The sequence below is a fragment of the Ptychodera flava genome, unplaced genomic scaffold (assembly GCF_041260155.1).
Source record: "Ptychodera flava strain L36383 unplaced genomic scaffold, AS_Pfla_20210202 Scaffold_72__1_contigs__length_606033_pilon, whole genome shotgun sequence".
Classification (NCBI taxonomy): domain Eukaryota; kingdom Metazoa; phylum Hemichordata; class Enteropneusta; family Ptychoderidae; genus Ptychodera; species Ptychodera flava.
This window is the reverse complement of record NW_027248394.1, coordinates 48,954-70,976: the sequence shown is the minus strand read 5'-3', so window position 1 is coordinate 70,976 and position 22,023 is coordinate 48,954. Positions and strand designations below refer to the sequence as shown.

Genomic DNA, 22,023 nt, shown 5'->3' with positions numbered 1-22,023 from the left:
TATTATCAACCTTTGATATGTGTGAAGGTGAAGAAAAACCTGTGACTCACTAGGATGAATAATATCTAAAATGGAAAATGGTGAACTTTTATAACGCATATTGGTAAATATCATTGATACGAAAGGGAGAAAAATTTGGCCACAAACTATTGCACCATTATGGAAAAATGGCTACTAAAAACCAAATCTCTGTCCCTATCTGGACTGAAGGTAGATGCGCACATAATAAAAATTGGTGTTTGACTTAAGTATAGGTGTTGTTTTCAACTGTAATTGTCCATCACATAGAAAATAAATTTGGGCCATTGTCTAAAAAACATTTGCTTTGTTCACACACACACCATATGTACTTTATCATGTCTGGAGCGTACACAAGTCTACAGTAAATGTTCAGTGAAAAAAGTTATTCAATTGTGTGGAAGACTGTAAGTCACAGTGCATTTTAATCAATGAGACTAAATATAGGGCCTAAGTAATCTTACCCTCTTCAAGTTTGTTCCATACTCTCGTCAAATTTAATTTGAATTACGCAAAGAACTACATACAATATGGTAAAAATCAAACTAAATATCATAAAAATGAATAAAATGATATGGAAATGTTGTGTGACGAGAGACTGTACGTCAACAGTGCATTTTAATCTACGAGTCTAAATATAGGGTCTAAGTAATCTTACCCTCTTCAAGTGTGAAAACCAGTATATCGGCAAAAAACAAATTTAATATGAATTACGCAAAGACTACTTACAATATGGAGAAAAAGAAACTAAATATCATAAAATGAATAAAATATTTATGAGCAGCTATTGATAAAAGTCATACAATATAGCTTTCATACTTGTCCCCTGTAGAAATTTTAAGATAATTTTCTTGTTAACTGTAAATGCTGGCTTCGGCAGGTGATCATAATACTTAAATGTTTTGATATAATACTGAGTGACTTGACATATGCAGTCGATGTATTCATAATATCAGAATCCACTTTCAAGCATTGTGATGTTGACACTGACATGCATGCTAAAATACAAACTCGTGGATTTCATCATAATATGAAAAAATCTTATTTGACGCATCCGGAAGTACATACTAATGCTGTCTGACCTGAACTCATAGAGATTTTTCACAAAACATGACAAAAAAATTTCCTTAAAATTACAAATTTCATCACAATGAGGATAAATCTCAATAAGGTCCTCCCTGCTGACCAGTACACCAAAAGTCAAAGCAATTTTGAAAAAGATTTTAAAATAGTTTTGACAGAAATACCCAAAATTACAAAATTTTCCAAACTCATACTGGTATGCTGCAAAATTACAAAGTTTGTCATAATCATATGATGCATCTACACACCAAATATCATGTCTGTAAGTACGGTATGCTGTTTTTCAAAATATTTGAGTGAACAGATATCCTTTCAAATGGACAAAGATAGGAAGATACATACAAACACACACATACATACCTACCTTGACACACAAGTCATTGACAATGACACAGTCCCTACTTGTTAATGGGTACTTTAATTACACATCCTCAGAGAGGAAAGAGTCGTCTTCATTAAAGGTATACAGTCTCCGGTAATCTAAATATACCCATATATGGTCAAAGGGGCGTTAATTGGAATTCAAAATGCCCATGTGAGGGCGCTGTTTTTAAAAAGCGGCCACCCGCTTAAAATCTGTGATTGGTTAGATTTTCTCTTTCCATGGTAACTGTGGCAAAATTGGAACAGGTGACAGTATACATTTAATTAGGTCTGTGATTAAAAATATGTTTCAAATAAGGATATCAATACTATAATAAGATAATGATGACTGAATGACCAGATAATCATATTTCAATGAGTTTTTATCAATATTACCAGGATTCTCCACGGAAATTTTTGTCAGAGGGGCGGCTAATTAGCATAATAATTTGCATATTGATTTACAATAGTTAACCTATGACCTCCAGTAGGTTAAAAGATTACTGTCAATACCTTCAAAAGGCAGCATTATACACACAGTGTTGTCAGTAACATGCAACAGCCTTCGACATATCCATAGACTAAAGACCAGATCGATGGACTAATGTTAACCCTTTAAACCCGGCTTGGAGATAAATGTCCGATGATGTCATAGAGTACCAGGGGGACAGGGTGCAAAGGGTTAATAAACTAGTTGCCTTTCTGTCAGAAAAAAAATCAGGTAAAAAGGGACCCACCACCAGAACCAATGTTGGTAAGATTATTCAGGGATTGTTATCAAGATGAATGAGGACTGCAAATTACTTCAAAACAATTGTTTTTATTTTTTTAATGTATTCTCTAAAAATTGAACAAAGACGTAAGTAATATCTTTCTCTCAACTTGCTGACCCTCCGTTGAAAGTAATTATAGTTTTAACAAATAACACTTTGAAACATTAAAGGAAATGAGTCTTCTGCTTGACTGTTTATGATCAAAGGCAAATAAACCTTCCTATCTCGAAAGTCTGAGCGTGGACGTACGGTAGACCATGGACGTACATGGGCAGACAAACGCATGCATCCCGGGCAAGGATCGGACCGCTATCGATAGCCGCGACGGCAGCTAACTTAAAACAGCCACCATTTTGACATCTCCGTACAACTTACAAGGGAGAGTACTTTTGTCCAATAGAAAGGTACGTTTCATAGCGCAAGTATACTCAGCAACGAAGCCTTAGCATTATGAGCATAGATAAATATTTCCGTATTGTACAAGATTGCTGATTGGTTAAGACACCCCCCCCCCCCCCCCCCCCCCCCCGTGGAGAACCCTGATTACATTTTTTGGCTTAATTGCATATTTTTCAACGGTAATTTCATTTAACTAATTCCCTTTGGAAGTTCAGAATGCATCTAAACACCATACACATTTAATTGAAATACAAAGTGATTCTCAACACTTTGCAATCAGACTAGGGCAATTTTAGATAAAGATATTTGATATGTTTTATAATTATACATCTACCATCGAGAACAATAGAATTTTGCGTGCGCTAAAAAGCCGTACAAAACGCCTGTTTCCGTAACACAAACAGTTTCCAGATGTCCCATCCCCTTCAGGTGTATCTGTGCGTTCACTGTTGAACGGTTTCGAGGGACCCATTGGACGACTGCCAGAACATGTCTCGCATGCGCTCTGTACCGGTACGTGCGTGTGTAGTGCTCACACACTATCCAGAACTTGCAGAAGTGTGTCCGAGATAATGATCCACACTGGTGCAATAAAATCGGAAGGAAAACTGTTGACATTACACGAAAACGGTCACTACTCTGACAATGCGATGCCCCTGTCAGGAATGTAAGATGTGTAATAATAACGTTATCATGAAAATACCACAAAGGATGCACTCGGACATTGGCGCCATGCATAGCCCTCCGCTTCGCATCAGGTGACACGCTGCGCCAATGTCCTCGTGCATCCTTTCTCTCTTTTGTAATAACCTCATAATACAAATAGGAAAACTTGTCCCCAATATATAATGTTGCAACTTGCGAGTTTCATCACAATTTTAAAACAAGCGACCTAGCGGCCGATATAGCTCCGCTGTGTTTATGTAGAGAATAACTATTTTTGACACATGTTGATGAAGAAGGTGGAAATCTTTGATAGCTCAATGCAGTGGCCAGAAAAAAGTGGCTAAAATAGCTGCAAAAATACACAATTGAAGATTTCATCATACTTTGAATATATCACATCGGATCATCCCTAAGAACATGTCAACCAAAGCTATCTGATGAGTAGTTTTTTGAGAATAAAATTTTCTGACCAAAAATGGCAACAATTGCCCCCCCCCCCAAAAAAAAATTGCAGATTTCATCATAACTTCAAAAGATCAAATTTAGTTCATCTATAGGAACCTGTATACCAAATTTCAAAGCTGTTAGACCAGTACTTTTTGAGAAACATATGTTTTGACCAAAATGGCTAAAATTGCCCCAAAAATACAAAATTACAGATTTCATCAGAAATTCAATATATATTACTTAGCTCATCTGTAGAAACCTGTATACCAAATTTCAAAGTTTTCAGACCAGTACTTTTTAAGAAACACATTTTTTGACCAAAAATGGCAAAAATTGCCCAAAATTACAAAATTGCAGATTTCATCATAATTTCAATAAATATCATTAAGGTGATCTGTAGGAACCTGTATACCAAATTGCAAAGATATCAGATGAGTAGTTTTGGAAATACACATTTTTTGACCAAAAATGGCAAAAATTGCCCCAAAAATACAAAATTACAGATTTCATCAGAAATTCAATACATATTACTTAGTTCATCTATAGAAACCTGTATACCGAATTTTAAAACTATCAGACCAGTACTTTTTGAAAATACATTTTTTGACCAAAAATGGCAAAAATTGCCCAAAATTACAAATTGCAGATTTCATCATAATTTCAATAAATATCATTAAGGTGATCTGTAGGAACGTGTATACAAAATTGCAAAGCTATCAGATGAGTAGTTTTGGAAATACACATTTTTTGACCAAAAATGGCAAAAATTGCCCCAAAAATACACAATTACAGATTTCATCAGAAATTCGATATATATTACTTAGTTCATCTATAGAAACCTCTATACCGAATTTCAAAACTATCAGACCAGTACTTTTGAGAAATTCAATGTTTGATCAAAAATGGCAAAAATTGCCTAAAAAATGCAAATTTGCATACTTCTGCACAATTTGAACAAATCTGAAATAGATCATCCCTAGGGACATATGTACTAAATATCAAAGCTATCTGACTGGTAGTTTTGAAGAAGAAGATTTTTAAAGATTTTTTTACCAAAATGACAAAAATTGCCTTAAAAATACAAATATGCAAATTTCATCACGATTTGAACAAATCTGACTGAAGTCACCCTAAGTAAACTGTATATCAAATTTCAAAGCAATCGGACAAGCGGTTTCAGAGAAGAAGATTTTTTACCAAAAACACCAAAAAATGCCCCAAAAATACAAATATGCAAATTTCACCACGATTTGAACAAACTGAAGTGAGGTCACCCCAAGTGAAGTGCATATAAAATTTCAAAGCGATTGGACTTGCAGTTTCAGAGGAGAAGGCAATTGTTGACGGACGACGACGACGACGGACGACGACGACGACGACGACGACGGAAAATCAACCTATTTGATAAGCTCCGCGTCGCTGACAGCGGAGCTAAAAACTGATGAAGGTTATCCCTTTGGACCTCTAAGATCAAAGAATAAAGCATTCTTACAAGCAGTTTACAAGAAGAGATCTTACCCCTTTGACGAGGACAAATGCCCCAAAATATTAACTATGCAAATTTCACCACAATTTGAGCAGTCATCGTTATGAACCGAGGTAGCAAATATCTCAACAACACTCTTCACATTTATACTGTATGATATTTGAGTAGAATAACATGTAGAGAGAATTCTTTGAGTTCAAATGTTGTATTGTAAACTTGACATATATGTGGTATGATACCAAAATGGATCAATCTGTGCAACCTAAGAGTAGATGTATCGATGACGGTTTTATCACACTCTTCACATTCCTACGGCTGAGATGTAAGTGGATCAATATGTGCCTTATAACGATAAGACAGCTCTTTTGTGTGAATTATTTACCACACTCAATCCATTTGTACGGTCTGACATCAGAATGGCTCAATTGGTTTGACACCCGAATGGATCAGTCTATGCTTCGTAAGATTGCTCTTATGTTTGAATGCTTTACCACACTCCTGGCATTCATATGGTCTGATACCAGAGTGGCTCAATTGGTGAATCCTAAGATTGCCCTTTTGAATGAATGTCTTACCACACTCTTTGCATTCATATGGTCTGATGCCGGAATGGGTTAATCTGTGCTTCTTTAGATTGCCTCTATCTTTGAATGCTTTATCACATACTTCACATTCATATGGTCTGAGGTTTGAATGGACCACATTATGCCTACTAAGAGAAGTCTTGTTTGTGAATGTTTTACCACACTCTTTGCATTCATACGATCTGAGGCCTGAATGGATCAAATTGTGCCCCCTGAGAGTGCTTCTATCTTTGAATGCTTTACCGCATACTTCACATCCATATGGTCTGAGGTTTGAATGGACCACACTGTGTACGTTAAGACTGCTCTTTTGTGTGAATGTCTTACCACACTCTTTACATTCATATGGTCTGAGACCTGAATGAATCAGTTTGTGCTTCATAAGATCGGTGCTACGTGTAAATGCTTGATCACACTCTTTGCATTTGTGGGGTTTGAAGCCTGTATGGGTAAATCTGTGCCACCTGAGAGAGCCGCTATCTTTGAATGTTTTACCACATACTTTACATTCATATGGTCTGAGGTTTGTGTGGATCACACTGTGTCTCATAAGACCGGCCTTTTGCCTGAATTTCTTACCACACTCTTTGCATTCATGTGTTTGACACCTGAATGGATCAGTATGTGCTCCGTAAGACTCCTCTTTGCTGAGAACGCTTTACCACACTCCTTGCATTCATATGTGCTGACACGTACACCAGAGTGCGTGACTTGATGTGTCCTAAGATGGCTCTTTTGTGTGAATGTTTTACCACACTCTTTGCATTCATATGGTCTGAGGCCTGAATGGATCAATCTGTGCATGTTAAGATGTTCATTACGTGAGAATGTCTTACCGCACACTTCACATTCATGTGGTTTGACTCCTGAATGGATCAGTTTGTGCGGCCTAAGATCGCCCTTACGTGTAAATGTTTTACCACACTCTTTGCATTCATATGGTCTGAGGCCTGAATGGATCGAACTGTGCACCGTAAGAGTTCTCCTGTCTTTGAATTTATCACCAAAACTTCACATTCATACGGTCGGAGGTTTGAATGGGCTAATTTGTGTGTTTTAAGATGGACCTTTTGTGTAAACGTTTTACCACACTCTTTGCATTCATATGGTCTGAGGCCTGTGTGGACCATACTGTGCGTCATAAGACTGTCCTTTACTGCGAATGTCTTACCACAATCTTTGCATTCATATGGTTTGACACCAGTATGGATTAGTCTATGCTTCGTAAGACTGCTCTTTGCTAAGAATGTTTTATCACACTTCTCACATTTATACTTTCTGACACGTGTACTAGAGTGTGTGACTTGATGTGTCCGAAGATTGCTCTTTGTGTGAATGTTTTACCGCACTCTTTGCATTCATACGGTTGGAGGCCCGAATGGATCAGTCTGTGCGTGCTAAGATAGCTCTTACTTGAGAATGTCTTACCACAATCTCTACATTCATATGGTTTTACACCTGAATGGATCAGTTTGTGCTTTCTAAGATTGCGATTACATGTAAATGTTTTACCACACTCTTTGCATTCATATGGCCTGAATCCTGAATGGACAAAACTATGCACCCTGAGAGAGTTTCTATAATTGAATGTTTTACCACATACTTCACATTCATATGGTCTGAGGTTTGAATGGACCAAATTGTGTGTACTAAGCTGGGCCTTCTGTTTGAATGTCTTACCGCACTCTTTGCATTCATAAGGTTTGACTCCTGAATGGATCAGTCTGTGTTTTGCGAGATTGCCCTTAAGTGTGTGATGTTTTACCACACTCTTTGCATTCATACAGTCTGAGGCCTGAATGTATCAGGCTGTGCTTCCCAAGACTGTCCTCTTGAGTGAATGTTTCACCACAATCCGTGCATTCATGTGGTCTGTTATTTCTTTCAATATTGCGATTTAGTCCATATTTCCAAACTAATGTCGTCCCACTTTCTGAGTAAAAATAAGACTCTTCTATTTGCAATGGGCAATCCTTTACAAGCCTTGTTTTCCAATCACCTCTTTCACACTCCTGGCTCTTATTACTGCATACCTGTACCAGTGCATTCTGTGAGTTATTTTCATCATTATTCAGATGACTCTCAGACAAACTGATGAAATCTTTGTCCACTCTAGACTTGTTGTCAAAGTGATCATGCTGTGCAGCAAAGTCTTCTCTATCCTTTTCTGTGCTGTCATACTCCAAGGTGACATAACCATTTTGGACAAGACTCTGTATGATCATTGATGCTCCTGTTTGTAGAGAAAAGGGTTTAGAAAAATACATAAAAGGATATATTATATACGACGCCACAGGAGTATGCACAGCTGTATTCTGTAAATATGAAATTTAAATATTATTCAACAAGCAATTGACAAATCTTCAGAATTTTATTAGAATGATGACTTGACCATAACGATTCTTTTGTTGCATTCACAAGGGGAATCAGTATCTAAGGATGTAAGTTCAAATCTAATAGACCCTTTTCATAAGTCTAGCACCCTCCTGTGGCCACTGTGAATTTGAAGCTGAAGCGAGGCCACTGGGGAAAACCCTGTACAGCCTCCGGAGGGTTTTCCCCAGTGGCTTCGCTTTGACTTCAAATTCACAGTGGCCACTGGAGGGCGCTAGACTTATGAAAAGGGTTTATTGATCATTTTCTGAATTTATGTCAAAGCCTAGGAAAGGACTGCTTATAAGACTCATGTAAATAAGAAATAAAAATAGTGACAACATCACTGTTCGCCTCCCATATAGTTATCAAAACAAGTCAACAATTGTATGAAACATGGACATACATATACAGACAGACTGACATACACAGACTGGCACAGAATGATGAAATTGACCCCAAGTGTGCCTTGGCCCATGGAGAGTGATAAAGATATAACAACAGCTGAATGTAATGATAAAATAGTTAAGTATAGGCCTATACAGGCACTGAGAGTGAATGCGTTACAGCAATTTAATTAGTTTCTTTTCCTTTTCTACTTCTGTGATAATATTTAAGACAATCAATCTGCAAGGCAGTTTATGTATTGACAAATATGTTACCTTTACAAGCTCACAGTAAACTGTTCTTGATTTTTCATTTACAATATTTGACATAGACTGAAATACATAACATGCAACCAATGTTTACACTTTGCCCATACACCAGATACATGGAGAAATTTCAACATACAATCATCAACTCAGAAACCCTACAGGAAAAGTAAACATTGTTTTCTTCCAGAACAGCTGGTGCATCCACATCTGGAACAACTTACAAACTTAACCAATTACACAAGGATGATGACACAAGAGATAAAGTTAAACTGTGGTGAACTTGACTATTCCTTTCAAATCCTTACCTAACTTGACATCTTAAACTAAAATACACTGCATGGTTAATTATGCACAAAAATACATCGGGGTGGACCATTTGATAAGGGATGGTGTCTGGAAGATCGATGAAGTACATTATCTTTTTTATCCGATCCATTGTACATTCTTTTTTCCCCACTCTCCCACCTTTTCTTTTTGTCAAACCTTCTCTGGCTGAATTTTTTATTGGCATTTTGTTTGGAATTTTTTCAAAATCTGCCAGGATTTTTTTACCGCATTTCAACACCAAATACAGTTTACCATATCAAATGCTTACTAAATCACCACATTATATACTCTTAGTTCCAGTAGGTATAAAATTACCAAAAAAAATCTTAAAAATACAAAATGAAAGATATCCCAGTAAAACTGAAAGTTTCGCAAAGTTGCCCCAAAAATTCAAAATTCCGGATTTCAACTTAATTTCAATATATCTTATTAACAAAAACCCTAAGGACCGGTTTACTAAATATCAAAGCAATCAGACTGGTAAATTTTGAGAAACAAATTTTTTGACCAAAAATGAGAAAAATTGCCCCCCAAAATACAAAATTGCAGATTTCATCCTAATTTTAAATATATCTGATTAACATAAACCCTAGGAACCTGTACACTAGATATCAAAGCTACCAGATCAGAAGTTTTAGGAGAAAAATTTTTGACCAAAAAAGGCAAAAATTGCCCCCAAAATAAAAAAAATTGCCAGTTTCAGCATACCTTCAATACATTATATTATGATTAATCTTAGATACCTGTATACCAAATACATGTATCAAAGCTATCAAATCAGCAGTTTTTGGATTAAAAAATTTTTTATCAAAAATGGGAAAATTGCCCCAAAATTACAAATATGACAATAGCAATACAATTTGTACAAGCATGACTGAGGTCATTCTGAGGAACATGAATATTAAGTTTCATAGCAATCAGACGAGCGATTTCAGAGAACAAGATTTTTTGACTAAAAACGGAAAAAATACCCTAAAAATACAAACATTCAAATTTCATCCAAATTTTTGCACACATAATTTAGAATACCTAAAGAAATCTGCATACCAAGTTCAACAAAATCTGACCAATGCTTACTGAGTTTTAGCCATTTGCAGGATTTTTTCTTTTTTCCCCCTCATTTGCATATTTTTTGCACTGACATATTCATTTGAACAAATTCACATCTCCACCCCTAGGTGCACCTGTACACAATACTAAGACAGTAAGTGCTACGGTTTAGGAGTTTTTGATGTGGACGGACTAACAGACATACATACATACTTACATACATACACACAGACGCCATTTTGCCACCTTATACGAATACTTCCTATTTGCATATATACATATGCATACATGGGAGCGTAAAAAAAGCACCAATGACATTTTGCTCCTACCGGTATTTTGCAACATTTTGCAAGCCAGATTGAGTGTATGTATGATATTTAATAGCTCCTCATGACCTTAAATGTAGCTTGTGATATTCATAGAAAGTAGCATTTGAACACATTTTGATGCACCCTCTACTAGTGTAATGGATGACAACTGTTGCGACAGACACAGACACTTACACTACACCTTTACAGCCTGGTACATCATAGGTAGTGATTCGTTCTATCATACCAAAGTAAAGGACCCTCTTGTAATATCATATTGCATATATTTATGTAGACAATATTTGGCTGCCCCACTGTCTATGGTTGCAGATAGAACACTAACGCAACATGTAAAAAAATACTTGTCTGTAGCAACATATCTCTTTGTTTGTGAATTTTCCCATTCTAAAAAAATATGGTTTTAAGTCAACTAGCTGACAACTTAAGTCATTGGTTAAAACTTTCCTGACTCTGTCCATGAACATTAACAATCGACCTAGCAGCTGAAATAGCTCCACTGTGCTATATAGAGAATAACTGCTTTTGACACATGTGTTGATGAAGAACGTGGAAATCTTTGATAGGCCATTATTTTAGACAAACATAACTGGTAAAAATATACAAATATACAAGATTTCATCATTATTTGAACATATCACCTTAAGATCATCCTTTAGAACATACAACCAAAGGTATCAGACAAGTTTGAGAATCAAATGTTTTGACAAAAATGGTGAAAATTGCCTAAGAGAACAGAATTGGAGATTTCATCATAAATTCAATATTATATCAAATTAACCCCTTGGAACCTGTATACCAAATATCAAATCTATCAGACAAGTAGTTACAGACATACAGATGCCACCAACTCATCATATAAGCTCTTTTGGTATTTATATAAATACCAAATATGAGCTAAATTGACCCCAAATTACAAAATTGCAGATTTCATCATAATTTCAATATATAACTTGAGTTTGTCTGTAGAAATCTGTATACCACATATCGAAGCTGTTGAAGATTTCATCATAATTTGAACATATCACCTTGAAATCATCCTTTAGAACATTAACCTAAAGCTATCAGACAAGTTTGAATATTTTATAATAATAATATACTTTATTGCTTTTACAGGCCTCCGGCCCAAATTGCAAATCAAATACAATAATACAACTTTATAAACAGAGGAGAAGTACAGAAAATTGGTCAAACACATTCTTCCCTTAGTTTAAATGCTTTATAAACAAAAATTGACAAACTGATAATAACAGTGTCTCTGGAGCTTGACATTAGTGAATAAAATTTTTGCTGAGTTGGATGTTCAAAAGACCACTTAGGTAAATATTTCTTTCTCAAATTATGATATAGCGGACATATTAAGGTGAAGTGATATTCATCTTCAATCTCCCCAGACTCGCATATTTTACAAATTCGTTCTTCAAGTTCTAATCCAAGTGACCGACCCTCTTCGACTGCTAGACGGTGGCTAGAGCTTCTTAGACATGCTAGAGCTCTTTAAATCTAGTATCCATATTGACGGTCAAATAACCTTCAGTGATAAATAATATTTTGAAATTACGATATTGGCGTAGTGTTTCTTTGGTACACACTTCTGAGAACCAATTTTGCTTAAAAACATCAGTTACTCTAGTCATAAACTGGCAAAGAAATGCATCAAAATCCCCGGGACCCTGCCACATCCAAACCTCACCAAACCCGTGCTCTTGCAATAGATTTCTAATATATGTCGCCCACGTCACTTTATTATTAGTGTCAAGAGACACGGCTAGTTGATAGGCGTGTTTTGCTACTCTGTTCTGTGGCATTTTTAAAAGCTTATACCAATACAAAATAACTTTTTTATATGTATGTACAAAAATTGGAAGTCTGCCGCAATCACCAATTACACATGCATCAGCTGTAGAAGATTTTACCCCAAGGAAATATTTACAATATTTAAGTTGAACACGTTCAGCGACATGTTGTATGCTATACCCCCACACTTCTGATCCGTACGTCAAAATTGGCAGGATCATGGCATCAAATAATCGAAAATATTCCTTGTAAGGTAAACAACCTGTGGTTTTCATCATACGAAATACCACTCCCATGGCCTTTCTAGCTTGATCTGCAAGCATAGCAACGGCTTTGCCCCACACGTTCCTACTCGACATTAACAAACCCAAATATTTATAATAACTAACAGTTTGCATCCTTTCCCTTTAAATAACCACTTCTCATTTCTTTTCAAAATTCCGCCCCTCCTAAAAACCACAATTTGGGATTTTTTCATATTTACTGAAAGCTTCCACTTTTCACAAAATGTTTCTAATATTCTAAGTAAACGTTGCAAACCAATTTGAGTGTCACTAAAAATTGTTACGTCATCGGCATAAAGCAATAGAAATAAGTCATAAAGCTCCTGGGTTATTTGAATCCCACAATTACCTGAGCTTGTTAACATACTTTCCAACTCATTAATAAAAAGTGAAAACAAAAAGGGACTCAGCATGCATCCCTGTCGGACGCCAACTGAACACTGAAAGAAATCTGTGATACCATGCTGAGCTTTGACACAGGATTTTAAATCTGCATACATAGCTTTTAAAATATTCAAGATTTTTCCTCCGATACCCTCCAAACATAGCCTATAAATTAAAAGGTTGTGGTTAACAGAGTCAAATGCCTTACTAAAATCAATGAAGGCACAGTAGAAACGACCCTTCGGTTTACACAGGTATTTTTGTACCATCAAGTGCAATATGAAAATGTTATCTATTGTGCTGAAACCTTTTCTGAATCCAGCTTGACATTCTGTAATAGAGCCAACCAGGTCAGCCCATTTAACTAATCGCTGGTTCAAAATGGAGGTAAAAATTTTCCCAACTGCACTGAGTAAAGTAATTCCCCTAAAGTTATTTGGATCATGACAACTGCCTTTTTTATATATCGGGACTATAAGTCCCTTACTCCATTCCTTAGGGAAAATGCCAGCATCAAAATCGCATTAAACATAAAACTTAACACAGGAAGAAGACTGACTGAAGCACTCCTGTAAAAATCATTAGAAATGCCATCGGGACCTGGTGATTTGCCAACCTTAAGTTTGTTCAAAGCAAAAATAATTTCATTGTCTGTAATTTTACCGTTAAGTATTTCCCCTGCATCCCCACTCTGAACATCCAGGGAAATATTAGCATTTTCTAAAAATTCTTCCACAGAAATATCGAAATTTGTCTTCTGTAAAGTTGGATTGTGCAATGATTCAAAGTGATTCACCCATTCTGTAGCAGTGATATTTGAGGCATATGGTTTACTTCCCTTGAAACGTTTAAGGAATTTCCAAATATTATTATTACTCTCTCCCAGATTTCCATAGTTGTTGTAAATTGTCTTACTCTAATTGTTTTTATTGGCTCTGCAGATAGATCTGAATTTTTCAAGCTTTCCTTATCATTATATTTTCTAAATTTACGAAGTGTCTGATACATAGGCCTCTTTGCTGTCTCACATTCATGATTAAACCAATGAGGCTGTGTCTTCTCTTTGAGAATTTTATCTTTCATATTAATCTTTTTGTAATCTCCTGCAGCCCAATTGAACAAAATATAAATTTGTGCTACTAGGTCATCAACACACTCCCACTCTGTTTCTAAAATACTATTGACACGAGTTACCCCCTCTCTTGACCTTAAATTTGTATTAAAACTATTTGAGTTTTCTTCATCCCATTTGAAAAAAGAGAAATCATGGAGAATTGAATTTGAAGGTTCGACCTTACGAGGGACATTTCTATTTATAGAAATTTTAACGTTGCATGATAAGGGAAAATGGTCTGAATCAGTCCTTTCTTCAACTTTAAACTCAGAAATACTTTGGAAAAGCTCAGTTGAAACGATTATGTAGTCAACGACACTGTTCCCCCTGTTAGCAATACATGTAAACTCCCCCTTTTTATCCTCTCCCCATCGCCCATTTAAAAAGTGTATGGAGTGGTCCTGGCACATTTCCAGCAGCCGTTTACCAAAAGAGTTCATAACAAGGTCCTTTGAATTGCGCTCCATGTCAAAATCGTCAATTTCATAATTATCCATTTCAAGTGGAATATAATTAACTGAATCATTCATTATGTAATCATAAGCTTTAGCTGTCCTCGCATTGAAATCTCCCATCAACAGCCAATTACAGTTGGATATTTAACTTTCAGATTTGAAAACTGCTGATCTAATAGCTCAATACCATTTTTTCTATGTCATAACACTTCGATCCCTCAGGGGGAATGTATACACAACCCAAAATTACACTTTTTGACAACTCGAACTTATTTCCATCAAGCATAAGGAAAACTGAATCAGACAAGTTTGATTCAAGTCTTGTAACCCACTTATCACACCAATTTTTAACAAAAACAGAAACTCCTCCCCCACATCTACCCTTTCGGGATTGTTTAACTCTACATGAGTGATATACATTATACCCTTCTAGTGTAACATGTGGTAGAATGTCCTTATGGAGCCAAGTTTCAATGATACAAATAATATCAAAATTTAACAAATAATCACGGATTGACTTTACAGAAAATTTTGCATACAGACATGAATATTCCAAGATACGAAGCTTATGACAAGTTTGAATATAAAAATTTTTGACAAAAATGGTGAAAATTGCCCCACAAGAACAAAATAATTTCATCCTTATTTCTATATTATAAATACAATAACCCCTTGGAACCTGTACACAAATATTTTGACCAAAAGTTACGAAAATTGCCTTAAGATATAAATTTGCATATTTCTGCACAATTTGAACAAATCTAACTGCGGTCACCCAAAGTACACTGTATATCAAATTTAAAGGAATCAGACATGCGGTTTCAGAGAAGATTTTTTTACCAAAAACGGCAAAAAAATGCCTCAACAATACAAATATATAATTTTCACCATGATTTGAACAAACTTAAGTGAGGTCACCCTAATTGTGAACAGCAATCGGACGTGCGGTATCAGAGGAGAAGGCATTGTTGACAGACGATGGATCGACGACAATGATGGAAATGACAGAAAATCAGCCTAGATCATAAGATGTTGATAAGCTCCATGTCTCTGACACCGAAGCTAAAAAGACCACCTGGGTCACTAGAAATACAAGATACTGGTATAGTGCAATTATGGTGGTGAGGGATAATACAAGCACAGTTAAAACATTGCAAAGAAGTATATTATTTGTTAGAAGCTTCAAAACATTCCCATATAACCAACTACAAGAGATTTTTAGCTCTCTGTATAAACTGAAAATATTCCTTGAAGGTTCAGTGGAAATGGCTGTTATTGATTGTACATTAAGCCCTAAGAAAGTACATATACAAGCATACAAAATGTTATAATTTTTTTCATGAATATTAACGATCATGAATATTAATGAGCCGTCTGGCACTCTTGGAAGTCTGAGGACAGAGAGGGACTGGCATTTTTTATCACATATGGAGTTGATGATGATGAACAATTGCTTTAAAATAAAGTGTGTGACAAGAAATATCAATGTTTTTTGCTTTTTTCAAACCATGTAAATTATACAGGGCAGGTAGTTTTCCAATGCGGGCAAGCAAACTTAACCCTCCACTTGCCAGAAGGGCAAGTGGTTACAAAATTGTCTTTCCCCGGAATGTCCCTGCTAGTTTAAAATATGGGAGAGGGACGAATAATAGATTATGCAAATCACTGTGGGGGAAATGCAAATTGAAGTGTCAGCCACACATCTGACAGACTGACATTTTAGTGACATTGGGCACATTTTTGGCCTACAGCCCACAGCATCCAACACCTATCCAGCTAGATCAGGAACTCTATAAAATGGAGTTTCAATGACAGAGCCAAGTTGTTGCAATGTTTTATGTAGCCCCTCCACACGTTATAGAGTTCAGCAAAATTACATTTATTCATGATAGCATAAATATCACAAAAACTAAACAAGCGACCTAGCGGCCGATATAGCTCCGCTGTGTTTATGTACAGAATAACTATTTTTGACAAATGTTGATGAAGAAGGTGGAAATCTTTGATAACTCAATGCAGTGGCCAGAAAAAAGTGGCTAAAATAAGCTGCAAAAATACAAAATTGAAGATTTCATCATACTTTGAATATATCACATCCGATCATCCCTAAGAACATGTCAACCAAAGCTATCTGATGAGTAGTTTTTTGAGAATAAATATTCTGACCAAAAATGGCAACAATTGCCCCCAAAAATAAAAATTGCAGATTTCATCATAATTTCAAAATATCACACTTAGTTCATATATAGAAACCTGTATACCAAATTTCAAAGCTGTTAGACCAGTACTTTTTGAGAAACGCATTTTTTGACCAAAATGGCAAAAATTGCCCAAAAATACAAATTACAGATTTCATCAAAATTCAAATATATTACTAAGCTTATCTGTAGAAACCTGTAAACCAAATTTCAAAGCTATCAGACCAGTACTTTATGAGAAACACATTTTTTGACCAAAAATGGCAAAAATTGCCCCAAAATTACAAAATTGCAGATTTCATCATTATTTCCATAAATATCATTTAGTTCATCTGTAGAAACCTCTATACCAAATTTCAAAGCTATCAGATGAGTAGTTTTGGAAATACACATTTTTTGACCAAAAATGGCAAAAATTGCCCCAAAAATACAAAATTACAGATTTCATCAGAAATTCAATGTATATTACTTAGTTCATCTATAGAAACCTGTAAACCAAATTTCAAAACTATCAGACCAGTACTTTTTGAGAAATACATTTTTTGACCAAAAATGGCAAAAATTGCCTTAAAAATGCAAATTTGCATATTTCTGCACAATTTGAACAAATCTGAAATAGATCATCCCTAGGGACATATGTACCAAATATAAAAGCTATCTGACCAGTAGTTTTGAAGAAGAAGATTTTTAAAGATTTTTTTACCAAAAATGACAAAAATTGCCTTAAAAATACAAATATGCAAATTTCACTACCATTTGAACAAATCTGATTTAAGTCACCCTAAACAAACTGCATATCAAATTTCAAAGCAATCGGACGAGCGGTTTCAGAGAAGAAGATTTTTTTACCAAAAACACCAAAAAATGCCCCAAAAATACAAATATGCAAATTTCACCATGATTTGAACAAACTGAAGTGAGGTCACCCCAAGTGAACTGCATATAAAATTTCAAAGCAATTGGACTCGTGGTTTCAGAGGAGAAGGCAATTGTTGACGGACGACGACGGACGCCGGACGACGCGGACGCCGACGGATAATCACCTATTTGATAAGCTCCGCGTCGCTGACAGCGGAGCTAATCAAAGCAATGAATAAACTGCTATTTAAGCTTCAGATAGTCTACAGAACAATTCTGTCCACCGGCAGAGCTAGTAACCAAGAGCAGAAAATCTTATAATTCAAACTCACAAACTATGGTACCTTTACAACTAGCAAAGAAATCTGGCTATCTCCACAAGACTACCTAGATTATCAGTTCCAGAGTTGATTTGGACAGCTTTCACATTTTTGTACCAAAATGCATAATTATTGGTCAAGTACATTAATTTAATTAGAATCCAATCAGTATGATACATATGACACATTTAAACGATACTTGAAAACTTGTCTTTTTAGAGATTGTTATAGTATGTTTTGTGATCTGTGATTTTAATTACCTCCTTTTATTGTAGAATGTACAGAGCACTGAGACGAAGTGGAGTGCGCTTTTAATAAATAAATAATAATAATAATATACATCTTCACTCAAATACTGAGTGTGTAAATGTACATTCTTAAGATTTTGCCAGGGACACATCTAGTAAAGTACATGTTACTTTAACACTATGGTATACGATTAGGATTGACAACAAGATTTATATGACAACAAGATTTATAAAACGTCTGACTCTCAGATCCCAAACACAAAAATGCTATGTATATATTAGTACGTAATTCACAAAGTATCCCATAACAGCACTATCAAACATATATGCCAGTATGGCAGAAGTGAGCAAGCCTGAAATGCCGGCTCAAAGAAAGATGTACAGTCACCACTGCTGTATCAACACACATGAAATCCTCGCATAATATATATTATAGCCCACACATGGGACTATGTGCCCGAGGGTAGGTGACCATTTGCCCGACGTAAGGAGGGCAAATGGTCTCCTGCCCCGAGGGTACATAGTCCCTTGTTTGGGCTATAATGTTTTTATTACATGCCTCTCTTACTCAGTTTGCACCAAAAATATTTACGTTTATTGGCAAATTATAGTCAAATGCTTTATTTTCATTTTAGACGAAAAACGGTTAAAATAGAACGATTTTCATCATCGAATGGCGCACTGATATATTTAAACTACTGTTATGCGGTTTATCAATATTTTTATGCAAAATTTTCCAAAAAACCGGATTTTCTGTGCAAAACATGAAATTTCAAGACTTTTACATCCAAAAGTTTTCAAGTTGAAAATAGTTCCGGTTCATTTTCAGTCCAGTGATGACTATGCGGCCCGCGACGTCATCGGCGAGTTACCATTGAATCCTATGGAGCGCGCGACGTTCGATATACGAGGCATGTAATAAAACCTTACCTGACATGGATGATGTGTTGTCCTGACATAAGGTGCTTGAAAGACTCTCAAACGATTTTCCTAACTCACGTAGTTGGTCAAATTGTCTTGCGGCTTTACAAATTGCTGAACATTCTGAGAAAATACAGAAAATGTCACTTACAATTAAGCTTAAGCCACATAGAATTGATGTATCGTGACTGCATATAGCAGTAAAATTCATTGTGGTCAAATGTAACAGATGAGTCAGACACATGACTGTATCTCAAGCCTCACATACAATGAAGGTAAAGTGCTGGAGATATTTTTTTACCATTGGAGTTCATTTGGTAGGGTGTAGAACTTGCATCTTCCGTTTGTGGACATACACAGAAAACTCTAAAAGTGTGCTCTACGGTACAGCACATCATTCTTCTCAATTCCCATTATGAATAAGTTAGAAAAAGCTTTCAATTTTTGTGTGACTCCCCCACCCCCTTCTATTCCTCCGACCCCTCCAGGCCGTAAATAATGCCGGCTCCCTAATCTAAACATAAAGTTTTCGACCAATGGCCGCACCCGCGGTTCAGCTGTTGGTGCAGACAGTAGAAGTGATAAACCATATAATATTATATAGGGCTCAGCCCTTGGTGTCGCGCCAGGGGTTATTAAAGATTGGCAATGTTATTTGTATTGATTCATGATAAACTGTAATTGTTACTTCATAAACGTTTATATGACAACTATGCCCAGTTTCCCGCTGATGAAAGCAGTTCACGTACTTACACGACGTCAAACACTGCAGCAGGGCAGTATAGAGTTCTGTAGCGTGTAAAAATTTTGGACAAAAATTGGCAATTTTTACAATGATAACAGCCTATGGCGTTAAACAAGGGACGTATTATGCAATAATTATCATTGCAATGGTAACCGCACTGCCCACCTTCCACTTGCAAGCTGAAAACTATAGCGTTCCGTCTAAAAACTTGCAATTTTTGAATCTAATTATTGACACAGGGGGCGCTCTTCTATAATTCAATCCCAGCATTCTTTGCGTATGCCCCCCGTTCATATGCACGACAGTTTTCTCCGTTTATCTATATCAACGATACTTTGTATCAGCGACAAGGTGTATAATAACATTTACTGGCTAATAAAAGAGGTATATTTTATAAAAGGCATGTTATATCATAGTAATTTGTTTCGTATTTGTTTATTTACGAGTACTCAAAAAAAAAAACATGGCGGCGCCCAAGAAGAGAAAGAAGGGTACACTTCCGGTTACTCGCATAGTATATTATGAATAAGCGCATGCGTAGTCAGTAAGCCGCTGGCGCGACTATTAATTATTCCACGAATGGAGACATTCTGTAATCCTCTATAGACCCACGGGGACTACTTTATGGGGTTGACATACATGGTGGAGTATTACGGAGTAAATACCTTTAGGACTGAAGAGAATGCCACGTGTACCGGTATATCTGCCACTGGATACAGTCTTGTTACGAGTCGCTGTCTGTTGCTCTCGATCCCGTAAAGTTGTGCTGTTATTACTCATTATTCCCAATGATGCCATCTTGATACCACGATTCCTGTTGCTCAAAACCCTTAAAACGTGGAAATATTCCAAAATGTAATAACAGGAGAACATTACGGAAGAAATGGCTATTTTTAGCGTCGGTAGAGTGCTCACACCCCACCTGCGAGATGCTGACCCTACTGGTCTAGTCAAACGTTTGACCTTTGACCTGTCAAAGAAACACCCCCACCCCCCCTATTGTTGGGGGCGCTTTTCGCTGACAGACTTGAAGCACACGCGAAAAAGACGTTTTTAGGGTCCATGAGCGGTGTGAGGCTTATAGTCTGTTACATGCTGCAAGTTTATGCTACGTGTCGACGTTCTGATATTCTCCTGCTTCTAATGAAAAGGACACGGAAATGCATTCTTTAGGCCTACATCATTCAGACTTCGAAGGAGGGTCGGCCGGAAATCATTGGGAGTTTAGGTTGGGCTTGCACAAAATGCATTCTTTAAAAACATTTGTCATACGCATCTGTCCGCACTTCGACGTGAACATAGGTGTGAAGGATGCTGAAACGATAGATTATGTAACATTTGGTCATGACAAACTCGTTCCAAGCATTGCTCAGCTGCAATGTACACTGTGCTGCAGACGTTTCGTGTGATAAAGAATGTAGTTTGTGCAAGCCATCCAGACCACAGGTCCAGTAGGCATAATTTGTGATGAGTTTTTCCTATTTTTATCATAAAATAATTATGAATATTAATAAATTATTAATATGAATGTTACAGAATATTAAAACTTTTTTACACACAATGTCGTCTACTTTGTGTAAATGCCATCTAGAAACTCCATTGTTTTGATAATTATGATTATAAATAAATTATGATTATGATTATTAAAGTCATATTTTACATATTGTAATGTGCTTATGTGAACATCCCTCTGGAAACCCTTATATAGTTTCACAATCTATTCCAAAATATACAAGTGACACCTTTGCCCAGGTTCAGTCTACGGCGAGAGTTACCATTGCCCAGGTTCAGTCTACGGCGAGAGTTACTACACAGTATATGATGAGAAGGTAGCCAGCTCCACTGGACAGTAAACTGACATACCCATGAATTACCTCCGTTTTCTTCACTTCTGCATGTTGATTCTCAAAATTTCTCCCGTGTTGGCAAGTCCATAAATCAGCCATCAAATCTACCCAGTTTTGGCCACTTAGACGGAAAATTTGTGAAGTTTGAGGCTGCGAGAAGGTATATATCGCCAATGAAATGATGCTGCCTTAGCGGAATCGACAGCATCCGGGATCTTTTAGGGCCGTTTGCGAAATTTGAATGTAGCCGCCAAGCGGGCCGAGGGCGGAGCCATGATTTAACGTTATTAGATATGCTGAC

At 36.3% G+C, this 22,023-nt stretch overlaps 2 protein-coding genes across 2 annotated transcripts; both read right to left on the bottom strand.

Annotated features, from left to right (window-relative positions):
* Positions 1–4,407: 4,407 nt before the first annotated feature.
* LOC139128827 (zinc finger protein 154-like) lies at positions 4,408–6,437 on the bottom strand. Its single transcript, XM_070694534.1, has one exon. It carries the CDS (start codon positions 6,367–6,369, stop codon positions 5,647–5,649), a length of 723 nt encoding a protein of 240 aa, XP_070550635.1. The 5' UTR covers positions 6,370–6,437; the 3' UTR covers positions 4,408–5,646.
* A 1,020-nt stretch (positions 6,438–7,457) lies between these two features.
* LOC139128825 (zinc finger protein 660-like) lies at positions 7,458–20,788 on the bottom strand. Its single transcript, XM_070694533.1, has 3 exons — positions 20,541–20,788; positions 19,140–19,253; positions 7,458–8,052 (listed from the first exon to the last, which is right to left on the bottom strand). The coding sequence occupies exons 1-3, from the start codon at positions 20,746–20,748 to the stop codon at positions 7,565–7,567; spliced, it is 810 nt and encodes a 269-aa protein (XP_070550634.1). The 5' UTR covers positions 20,749–20,788; the 3' UTR covers positions 7,458–7,564.
* Positions 20,789–22,023: the final 1,235 nt, after the last annotated feature.